At 44.1% G+C, this 10,416-nt stretch overlaps 1 protein-coding gene across 1 annotated transcript; it reads left to right on the forward strand.

The window, feature by feature from the left end:
* The first annotated feature begins 879 nt into the window (after nt 1-879).
* Nucleotides 880-10,196, forward strand: LOC121352500 (cathepsin E-like). The gene is made up of 10 exons (XM_041465505.1): nt 880-935; nt 1,115-1,292; nt 2,345-2,471; nt 3,602-3,808; nt 4,305-4,423; nt 4,891-5,090; nt 5,769-5,891; nt 6,863-7,007; nt 9,436-9,534; nt 9,620-10,196. Exons 1-10 carry the CDS (start codon nt 880-882, stop codon nt 9,797-9,799), a joined length of 1,434 nt encoding a protein of 477 aa, XP_041321439.1. The 3' UTR covers nt 9,800-10,196.
* Nucleotides 10,197-10,416: the final 220 nt, after the last annotated feature.

Genomic DNA, 10,416 nt, shown 5'->3' on the forward strand with positions numbered 1-10,416 from the left:
TAGGCTGCAGTATGTGGTTGCTCTTTCTTGTGCAGAAGAAAGATTCAAAAGTCTTGTAAGTAAACTGCAGACTCAGTGCTCTGCTTCCTCCTGGGCAGCTGATGGGGGCTGTGCACTGCCAAATCAGCCTCTTTTTGACACCATTACTTCTCTGCAGGCTTGACTTGAACCCACATGCAGGGGTGGGAGCCACTAACCCCAGGAAACTTGCAGGAAAGTAAATCCAAGAGAGCTCTTCCAAATATCTTGCTGAAATGTGTGCAAAATTGTTGCTGGTTTTTACTATATGTTGCATTATTGTACTGTTGTGTTTTTTATTTTGAAGATCCATTTTATGGCATGACAGTCACATTTATGTTTAGACTGGAGCTCTCCCATAGATAGGGAATTAAATTTCATATGTTAGGGGGTGACTTGTCACAAGCCCACCAAAAGTCTCAGCCCTGCTGAAATGTCTCCATGCGAAAGGGAAATGGATATATATTATGTCCTCTCTCTCTGCATTGAACACTTCTGAGCAACATCTCACTAAAGCAAGCTTGAAAAGCAGCAAGTCCTTGGACAGCTTCCTCTTTCTCATTCTAGCAGGAGCCAAGCTCACCCCATATATCATATTTATGTGAAAGACATTAAGGGTTGTTAGTTAAATGTCTGTTTGGTCTAGACTGTGCCCTGGTTATCTGTGCCTGAGTAGCTCCATTGGACACCACTATTTGCACAAACCAGCGGTTAGTCTGAGAGTAAATGAATCCGTTTTCTGCCAAAGCACTGACCTCCTGCGATTGATTGACCTGGCGAGCGGCCCTCAGCTGACAACAGGTCATAAAAAAGGGACTTCTGAGCAAAGGAGTGTCATTAGACTCTGAACCTCTTGGAGCCATGAGGGCAATACTGTTGGCTGTGGTTTACATCCCGCTCATTGTGGCTGTGGAACGGTAAGAAAACTCGTCTGGCTTCACTGGCACACATCTCAGCTGGCTTCATGGGATGACCTGTGCTTGTTGCTACTTGAGGTCTCAAAAAAGAAACCTTTTAAAAAAAAATGGACTATATGACAGTTCTAGAAAGGACAATCAGGTTTTTTTTGTTTTGTTTTGTTTTGTTTTTTGCATAGAATCCCCTTGATTCGATTCAAATCTATCAAGAAACAGCTGAAGGAAAAGGGAGAATTAGAGGAATTTTGGAGGAATCACCACCCTGATGTATTTGCCCGGAGGTATCTGCATTGTTTCCCTGCAGATATTGCTTTATCAGTAGGAACTGCTTCAGAAAGGCTGTATGATTACATGAATGTAAGTACAGTTTTGGTAATGCAATCATTAGGACTCATTGTTCTAATGGAGGCAGGGTTTTTTTCCCAGCACATTTGAACAATGAAATTATAGGGCTTGTGGTGTCTTGTTGCTTTATGATATAAATACTAGATCATAAAAAACCAGGTTGCAATCTGCAAAATAAAGCATGTCTAGATCGAGGATAACACGGGACCTGAGTAGAAAGCTGACGTAGGGTAGCAGTGGTAGTCCTGTGACAAGTTTTACTTTTGTATAGATCTGTAGTGGACTCGGTTGGGTCCCCAAAGAAATATGGGAGGTTTGCCTGTACCAGTCTTGGCGAACTACAGGGTTTTTCACAGCAGAATCTGATTGCTTCATTTAGTCATGTTCTATTTACTGGATACTTGGATGCTTCTGTATTATAAAAAAATCCTCCAAATCTCATTTATTTGATCAGGTGGAGTCACAAATCAGTGATGATAAAGACTTAAGTGGAGTTTTTTATTTTTCTGTTTTTATCTCTGGAGTTTAATATGTATTAGGTATTAGAGACTGACCTGGGAGGATTTACCATCCAAACTGAAAAAGGAAAAAAATATTAATTTCTCTGGATCTCAGACAGGCAAGTCAGCAGGTCTACCATTTTGTAAGCCGTCTTTCCTGGTTTTAGAATTTTGTCCATTTGGATGGACTCTGTTTTCTGTTTTATTTGGTTTTTCTGCTATGCTTATCTGAAGGGAAACTAAGCTGCAGAAATGTTGTGAAGTCTTCACCTGAACAGGGAATGGAATCGAAGGGAAGGCCAAATTAATTCAGCAAGAACTTACTGACACTTGAGGGCCATAAAGAAATAAGTATGTGAAAAAGAACAAAGGACACTGAAACACTTCAACCTGCTCTAAAGCTTATTTCAAAGAGGGATAAATGAAAATCTCAAAACAACAAAGCAAAACCCACTTCCCCAGCATCTTCAGGTAGCACCAGGAATGGTTTTATTGCAGTGTGTACGTTTTTTGGTTTTGTTTCGTTTTTTTTTAATGAACTTCACTTAGGTTTGTTTAATGCAGGAAGAAATAGAATCCTACTGTATAGTTGGATATTCTCTTAAATGGAATGCTCTCTTGCCTTTTCAAGATTATCTCATTCAGACTGTCAGAAACGTCAGTTTATTAATTAACGAGTATGCACTTGAAGGTACATATTCAAATACTTGTATTGCTCAAAAAAGTTTGGCACTAGCTATTGCTTTTCTATCTGTGGTTGAATTCCAGGAATACCTCCTCCTAAAAATAGGTCTCTTAATGCTGAAGTGCTCTTCCAGGGCCAGATAGGAGCACTTAGACACTTGTATTCGGGATGTGGATAAGCACTTCACTCCAGCATTCACGTGTTCACAGATTATCTCAGTCTCAATTGGTATCCAGGGATGGCCAGTGGTTTCATCTGCTGGGTGAACTTTGTCCAGTACATCAGGAACAGTTTGTGCAACACAATACTTTTTGACTTGCTATAATAGCTGCTAATTACAAAGGAAAAAGGGCAGCCACATAAGACAGTGTTTGTGCCACTGGTCAGAGCCCTCTGAAGCTGGCAGAGGCAGGTTATCCTGACTTTGCAACACTGTTTTCTTATTGACATCAGCAAGGAACAGCCTGAAGGTCTGTGTGGGCATGTGTGAGTTTCATCTTGAGGATGACCTTGCCACCTCTGAAGCCAGTGCAAGAGGGATTGTTGACTCCATAGGGAACGTGTAAGAAATCGTGCCCGGCGGGCTGTTCGGGTCCAATCCGGCTAGCTATGGACTCCAGTCCACACGATCTTACACAGGACAAAAGGCAAAAGAAGAGAAGAGCTCTTCCCCACGTGGGGACAAAGTCCTAATTTTACTTCCCAGATAGGAGACACCAGATCGCCCAGGTGACTCCCCAGGTGGAAAAAAGAGGAGATTTTGAGCTGAGGGGAAGGGAGGCGGAGGAAGGGGACAACAGCTCATGGGATACCAGTGAGGAGGGGTGAGAGGAGGGACAAACCAGGGAGAGACCAGCACACTGACACTCAGGGGGAAAGGGGAAGACCGTGTGATGACAGGATACAAATCATGTGAACAGTGAAAATTACCAAACACCCAGTGCAAATAACTAAATAACTAAATGTAGTGCAATACAACAGGAACCCAACTGAACGTTTGCTTAAAAGGCTTTTAAAATGGCACACCGTTGTTCATTCAGCTGGAGCAAAGCCTGGTGCTTGAAGCCGCTGGTGGAACCAGACACGTTCCTGCGGCGCGCCTTCCCGCTCAAACGGAACGGCACGGAGCCGCTGAGGGGCTGTGGCGCGCTCCCAGTCAGGGCCGCTCCTCAGGGCGGGGCCGGCGGGAGGCCGCGCGGGGCTGAGCGCGCTGTTCCTCGCACAGGCGCAGTACTACGGCGTGGTGAGCGTGGGGACCCCGCCCCAGCGGTTCACCGTCGTCTTTGACACCGGCTCCTCCAACTTCTGGGTCCCGTCCGCGTACTGCATCAGCGAGGCCTGCAGTAAGAAATGTTCTTCTCCCGATGCTTCTCTTGTCTTGGGGCCAGAGAGCTTGCCCAGTTCTCCTTTCCCAAGAAGCTTGCGTGTAGCAGGGATCTGCAAGGGGAGGATTTGGAGCTTCCCTCAGGGCTGCTCTCCTCTCCCCAGTTTGCTCCTCTGTCCCTCATGTCACTCTGCAGCCAGGGCAGGCGCCGGCTGCACCTGCCCAGAGTCCCTCTGCACCTTGAGGTAAAAGGTGTGAAAATAGACCTGGGAGACATAACAACACAGCTGTAAATGCCCATTTCTGTTCTGTTTTTTTTTCTCTAAAATGCAAAATTATCTCTCAGGTACAGAAAAACTGTCTGCAGGTAAACTGAGGTTCCTGCAGTACTTCTTCACTTTTCTCTTGAGAGAAACAAAAATCTGGTTCTCCTACATCTCATCTTATTCTGCATTGGGGAGTGGGGGTTGCCAGGACCTCCCCTCAGTGTAGAGGTGTCATTTTTTTTTGTGTAGGGGTGCACCAGAAATTTAAGTCCTTCAAGTCAGATTCATATGAGCACGGAGGGGAAGCCTTCTCCCTGCAGTATGGCTCAGGACATCTCCTGGGCATTGCTGGCAAAGACACACTGCAGGTGAGTGTTCGCCTAAAATGGGTGTCAGCCTCCACATCAGCTGTTTGCAGGGCACTTCAGATACTGGCCTTGCCCTGGAAAACCTTGCCTGGTTTAGGCAAGGGCAAGGTGAGATCCCACCAGGCTGAGTGCTGAAAAGTGTGGGTTCTGCTCCAGCTTTGGGCTACCAACACAAATGCCTCACATTTTATTTTCATTTCTACTTGTCTTCTTGGATCCTCTTCTGGGCTTATGAAGAAGCAGCCACATAATTAAGGCATTCTAAGGAATCAGTGCTGCCTACCTGCCAAATGGGCATGTGCTGTGTTGATGCAAGTCACACAAAGATAGCCAGGCTTTATAAACTGAATGAATCCATTGATATGGATCAGAAACATGGCTAATTTCTTTTTATTGGTGGTGTCATTACTTTCAGTTGTGGTTGTTCTTTGCTTGGTTGTTTGTTGCCTTCTTTTTTTACCAAACAGATAAGTAACATCTCCATCAAGGGACAGGACTTCGGCGAGTCTGTGTTTGAGCCAGGAACAACTTTTGTCCTTGCCCACTTTGATGGTGTACTGGGCTTAGGCTACCCCTCCTTAGCAGTGGGCAATGCTCTGCCTGTGTTTGACAGCATCATGAACCAGAACCTGGTAGAGGAGCCAGTCTTCTCTTTCTATCTGAAAAGGTCTGTCTTTAAAATGACATTGCTGAAAAAGAAGTAAATATTTTTTTTTAACTGTTGATAGAAACAACTGTATGCATCTGTATAAAGCTTCAACCCTAGAAAAAAATTTCCCCCATTAAAAAATTTCTTTGTATTGTTTTTTTTTTTTGTTTTCAATTTGACATTGAAGATTATGACATGAAAAGAAAAAATGTTATGGGGAGCACCATGACTTTTTGGACAGAGATTTATTCTTGTTGGAGCTGGTCATAAATGAAAGTTCCCAGCTCAGACTCACCATGTCAGTTGCCAGAGGTTTCCCTCTGGCTCATGTAGATGAGCAGAAGTGATGTGCTACACCCAAATAGCCACATTTCAGAAAAATACTGTTCCCTAGTCTGGACCCAGCTGCAATTCCACCTATTTCTTTACTGTTTCCTCTGAGATGAGAGTAGCAGCTGGCTCAGCCTGCTCCCCATGCCTACCTTGGTGTCAACATTAAGTCTTCTCAGAGATTGTTTGGAGGGTCTAGGTTGGAACACATACAGTGATAATTTAGTAATAATCCCTTTCAGCCATCCATATCTGAATTTAGAAAGGGCCTAAATCCTGTGATTTGACTTTTGCTTTTTAAGTGTAACCTCATTGGTGCATACTGGCACACTCCCATGTCTGTGTTAACCTGTTTTCTGCTTTCAGAGGAGACGACACTGAGAATGGTGGTGAGTTGATTCTGGGGGGAATAGACCACTCTCTCTACAAAGGTTCAATCCACTGGGTCCCAGTCACTGAGAAAAGCTACTGGCAAATACACATGAACAAGTATGTATGTATGTATGTATAAAAAACTGGTGAAATTCACCTCTCTAGCTAAGCCCCCAGAGACAGGAACACCTGGTGACACAGGTGCAGGAGGGCTCAGCTGCAGTGTTCTAGCCCCGTGCCCCTCAAAGAGGGGTTCACCAGGATGAGATTGGGGTTTGTTAGTTCTCTAAATCTGCTGTGATGTGGGTAGCTGGTATCTGGGAGAGCATGTTAGTATGACATATCATACTTTAATATCATACACCCGTGGTCTAGATGGGTCTTGGTGGACTGTTCAGTTAAGAGGTTAAGGCACCCAGGAAGAGAATCCAGCTCTGGATCCTGCTTTCATCTGCCCTGCTAACTTTGGTCAAAGTAGCCAGTGTTCCTTTGTCCCACCTCTAGCACACTGCCTAAATTGATGAGACCACATACCTGGGGGTGAGGACAAATTCATCAGCAGGAAGCACATGATTAGAGTTGTAGGAGTCTCGAGAGAGAAAAGTGGGTCCACAGACATTCCTTTCTTTAGCAAAGCCTGGCTAGTTTTAATCTATTAAGTTTTAATCTACTAAGTTTTAATCTAAGCTAGTTTTGATCATAGAAACACAGAATCATTAGGGTTGGAAAAGATCTTTAAGATCATTGAGTACAACTGCCAACCCAGCACCACTACCAAGTACATCACTAAACCATGTCCTCCAGAGCCCCATTCACACCTTTTGAACACTCTCAAGGATGGTGACCCTACCACTTCCCTGAGCAGCCTGTTCCAATGCTTTGCAATGCTTTCTGTGAAGAAATGTTTCCTAATGTCCAGTCTAAATCTACCCTGGTGCAACCTGAGGCCTTTTCCTCTTGTCCTGTCACTTGTTGTCTGGGATGAACTTCAGTCATTACTCTGGTACTTTAGCTAGCAATAATGCAGTGTTTTGGTCACAGTGTATATGCCATTTGCTTAAAGCTGCTTTTTCTTTTTTCATTTGCAGCATAAAGATCCAGGGCCGGGTGGCATTTTGCTCCCACGGCTGCGAGGCCATCGTTGACTCAGGCACTTCTCTTATCACCGGCCCCTCTTCACAAATCAGGCGATTGCAGGCATATATTGGGGCAAGTCCATCAGATACTGGAGAGGTAAAAACTGTGCAGCCAGAAAACAGCTAGAGAGGAAGAGAAACTGGGATATGGTGCAAAGAGTTGGAAAATAACAGGAATGATGGCTTAGACAGGTGTCAGAGAAAGACTTATTTCCTGAGATCTGAGCCAAGCTGCTTTTGACCTATATGCCTTGTCCCAGTCCTTTTCCCAAATTTCACTTCATCTTCTGTACTGGTGTGTAAAGAAGCAATGGGAACATCTGTTTGAGGAATTGATCTGTACTTTGCGTGAGAGATAATTTTCTTTTGGAAGCTCCGAGGATTTTTGAGGTCCCTAACTCTAGATATTGGCTCTGCCAAGCCAGGAGGGATTTGGTGCTGATGGCCAGCCATGTCAGCATCAGATGGAAAGGGAATGGTATTTTAATGACAGCTCCATAGTGGCTTCACTGACAGGGCCTCTCACTGTCAGCTTGCTGTGGAGCAGTTGGTGACATGCCAGAGTTCCTGGGAAGGATGCACATCAGTGTCACTCACAATGCTGGCTCCTTCCAGGGTACAGGACAAGGCTTGCTGGCTCTTACTCTTCCTCCTGAACCTTACTCCACTGACCCTTTGCTGGTTTTTCTTTCTTCCCTGCTGCTGTCTTCTGCATCTCCCTTGCTCACCACTCCTTCCTGTCCTGCCTCCAGGGAAAGAGCAGTTTATTTTACCATGCCTATTGCTGACCCTTGGCTCACTCCCACAGGGCACCAGCACACTGCCACAGCTCCAGTGCTCAAGCAAAGCTGAGCTTTTGTTAACTTTGTTAACAAGCCGTGTGTGGCTTTTGTTAACTTTGCATTTCACAGAATATTCTGAATTGGAAGGGACCCACAAGGATCATCAAGTCCAACTCTCAGGCGAATGGCCTGTACAGGGATCAAACCTTGGTGTTCTTAGCACCATGTTCTAACCAACTGAGCTGATCTCAGTTTGTCTTGATCCTGACCCAAAGCTACTCTTGGAAGAAAATTAATAGTATTGCAGGTGCCCAGTGCCCTGGACAAAGAGCAAAGACAAAAGTGGACTCTTAATTCACTTTCATTTGTAGGAGGAGGACTGGCAGTGACCTCTGTGTAACTCCTGAGGCTCCTGATTCTTTCTCAGTCAAACCTTTAGTCTTGATTTTGTTCAAATTTTTAGATGCATGCCGAAGAGTATGCTCTCATAACAAGTTGATTTTATAATGGTTCATGCTAATGTACATAGATAAAATACATATTTCCAATGTACTTATACCAGCCTAACACAAACAAGGAATGGGTCATTTCTGTGTAGGTTCATATATACACCAGTGCTGATCTAAGAACATTCATCTGGCATCTCAGATTTCACAAAAAAGCATCCTGAAAATGAGAGTTTCTGTGACTGATTTTTAGCAATCATAGACAGACTGCACATATTGATTCAAATTTATCCCAGTAAAAGTGAGTGTATCCATCCTGGGTTTTACCTCTTTTTATCTCTTTTCAGTGCAAGGATTGATTTGTTCTGGATGTACTATTCTGTAATAGCTATGTAAAAGAGTTATGTCTTGCTTCTTGAATCCTACAAATCATTTTACTGGCTTTTTGTACCCTTGTCCCATGATTTGTTTTGTTCTAATGGTATGACAGTTGGTAAGTGCACACAAGATGTAGGGTTATGTTTTCATAAAATAGATTGAAAAACAGCAAAAAGCAGATTTTTCCTTGTAGGAAGCCTCTAAAAAATGACTTAAAACACTACAGTTTACAGCAAAGGTTCCTCTGGGACTTGGAGCATTCTGCAGTTCCATTTCCCACACCAGTTGTTTCATGAAATAACTAGAAAGGCCAGGAAATTATCTTCTCCATTACTGTAACTGAATATATTATTTAGGTACAATAATGACCATTCCAGAGTTTAGTCCTTCTACTAAACTCTTTAAATCCCACTTCAGGGCAAAGTATAAGCATAAAGTGCTGTGCTCCTCACTAGCTTTTTTTTTCCCCTGAAATGATGGTATTATGGGAGGACCTGGGGTGAGCTGCACCCATAGGCTGCTCCATCTGTGGCTGGAGCAGCTCCCTCTGCCCTGTCAAGGCCAGAGCTTTGGAGAACTTTTGCTCAGCAGACCTTGCTGATGTAGGCTGGCTGGGGCTCACATGCTTAGTTTTGCCTTTGAGTCACACAGGGAGGATATCAGAGCCCCTTCACCTCCTTTATTTTGGGACTTGCAAGGATTTTCATCAGCCCAGGGTCCCTGGGGTGCAGTGGTCTGGGCTGCTAGGCTGGTTTGACTGAGTACAGGAAAGCTGGAGGGCACTGTTAGGCTGTAAGCCAGCCTGATGCTGTTTCTCTGTAGTAAATTCACTATTACCTACTCCAAAAGCCTTGAATTCCAAGAGCAGTACTTGCAGAAAGACAAAGCGATCCCACCTCAGTCAGTGCATTGTTTCCAGTTTCTCGTAGACTGCAGAAGACTGTCGAGCTTGCCTCACATTAGCTTCACGATCGGACACCGCGAATACAAGCTGGCAGCAGAGCACTACATCATAAAGGTGTGCGTCTGCAGCTTCCCTGCTCCTCACTCCCCGGGCTGGGGATGGAGCAGGCTGCTGCAGGCACATGTGCTTTCCCTTCCAGGAGTCTATTGATGACCAAACCTTCTGCATGAGCGGCTTTCAGTCTCTCGACATCCCCACTCGCACGGGCTCGCTCTGGATTTTAGGAGATGTCTTCATGTCTGCATTTTACTGTATTTTTGACCGTGGGAATGACAGAGTGGGATTTGCAAAAGCTGTTCACAGAAAGGATTACTACTGAGCTGTAATAGGATTTATTCTGTCTTAAGTTAATGTAATGATCTTCAACACATGTGTGAAGAAGACCTTTTACTGCAACTCTGGACCTAAATGACATTGTGTTGTTCCTCTCTAAGTTTTAAGGACTTTGCAGTGATCCTTGTCCCAGATGATATAGTTTGGTTAAATATTTATATGTTTACATTGGTGAAACAATTTTTCCTGAATAGTTCATGGACACTGCAGCTCTCAGGATAAAGCAGCAGAGCAGCTCAGCACTCAGATTTGCAAAAGATCAGGAAGAATAAAAATGCTCAACTGCGCCAGGCTGAAAAGATAGCAGTTGTGTGTGGGGAAAACTAATCCTAATCATGCCTGTCTGGCTATCTTTTTTTCTTCTTGTGTGCTTGTTTCCTACAGTTTTTATCATGCCTGGTCTGGCTATCTTTTTTTCTTCTTGTGTGCTTGTTTCCACCTCATTTCCTACAGTTTTCCTTTCCATCATTATTTTCCATGGTTTGGGTTTTGTTAAACTTTGTTTCCTGAGTGCCATGGAAATTCTCTTTAAATTAGCTTGCTCCAACCAGCTTATATAAAAGGGAATTTGACTGATGCCTGTGTGGCCACTAATTTCACCTA

Source organism: Pyrgilauda ruficollis, unplaced genomic scaffold (assembly GCF_017590135.1).
Source record: "Pyrgilauda ruficollis isolate IOZ18807 unplaced genomic scaffold, ASM1759013v1 scaffold19, whole genome shotgun sequence".
In the NCBI taxonomy this organism is placed as follows: Eukaryota; Metazoa; Chordata; class Aves; order Passeriformes; family Passeridae; genus Pyrgilauda; species Pyrgilauda ruficollis.

Bases quoted from the DNA above. Each gene is read 5' to 3' on its own strand.
- LOC121352500 (XM_041465505.1), top strand. From the start codon at position 880: ATGAGGGCAATACTGTTGGCTGTGGTTTACATCCCGCTCATTGTGGCT. The intron at 2,472-3,601 runs GTACATATTCAA...GGAGCCGCTGAG, and splicing joins TAACGAGTATGCACTTGAAG to GGGCTGTGGCGCGCTCCCAG. The intron at 5,091-5,768 runs GTCTGTCTTTAA...TTCTGCTTTCAG, and splicing joins TTCTCTTTCTATCTGAAAAG to AGGAGACGACACTGAGAATG.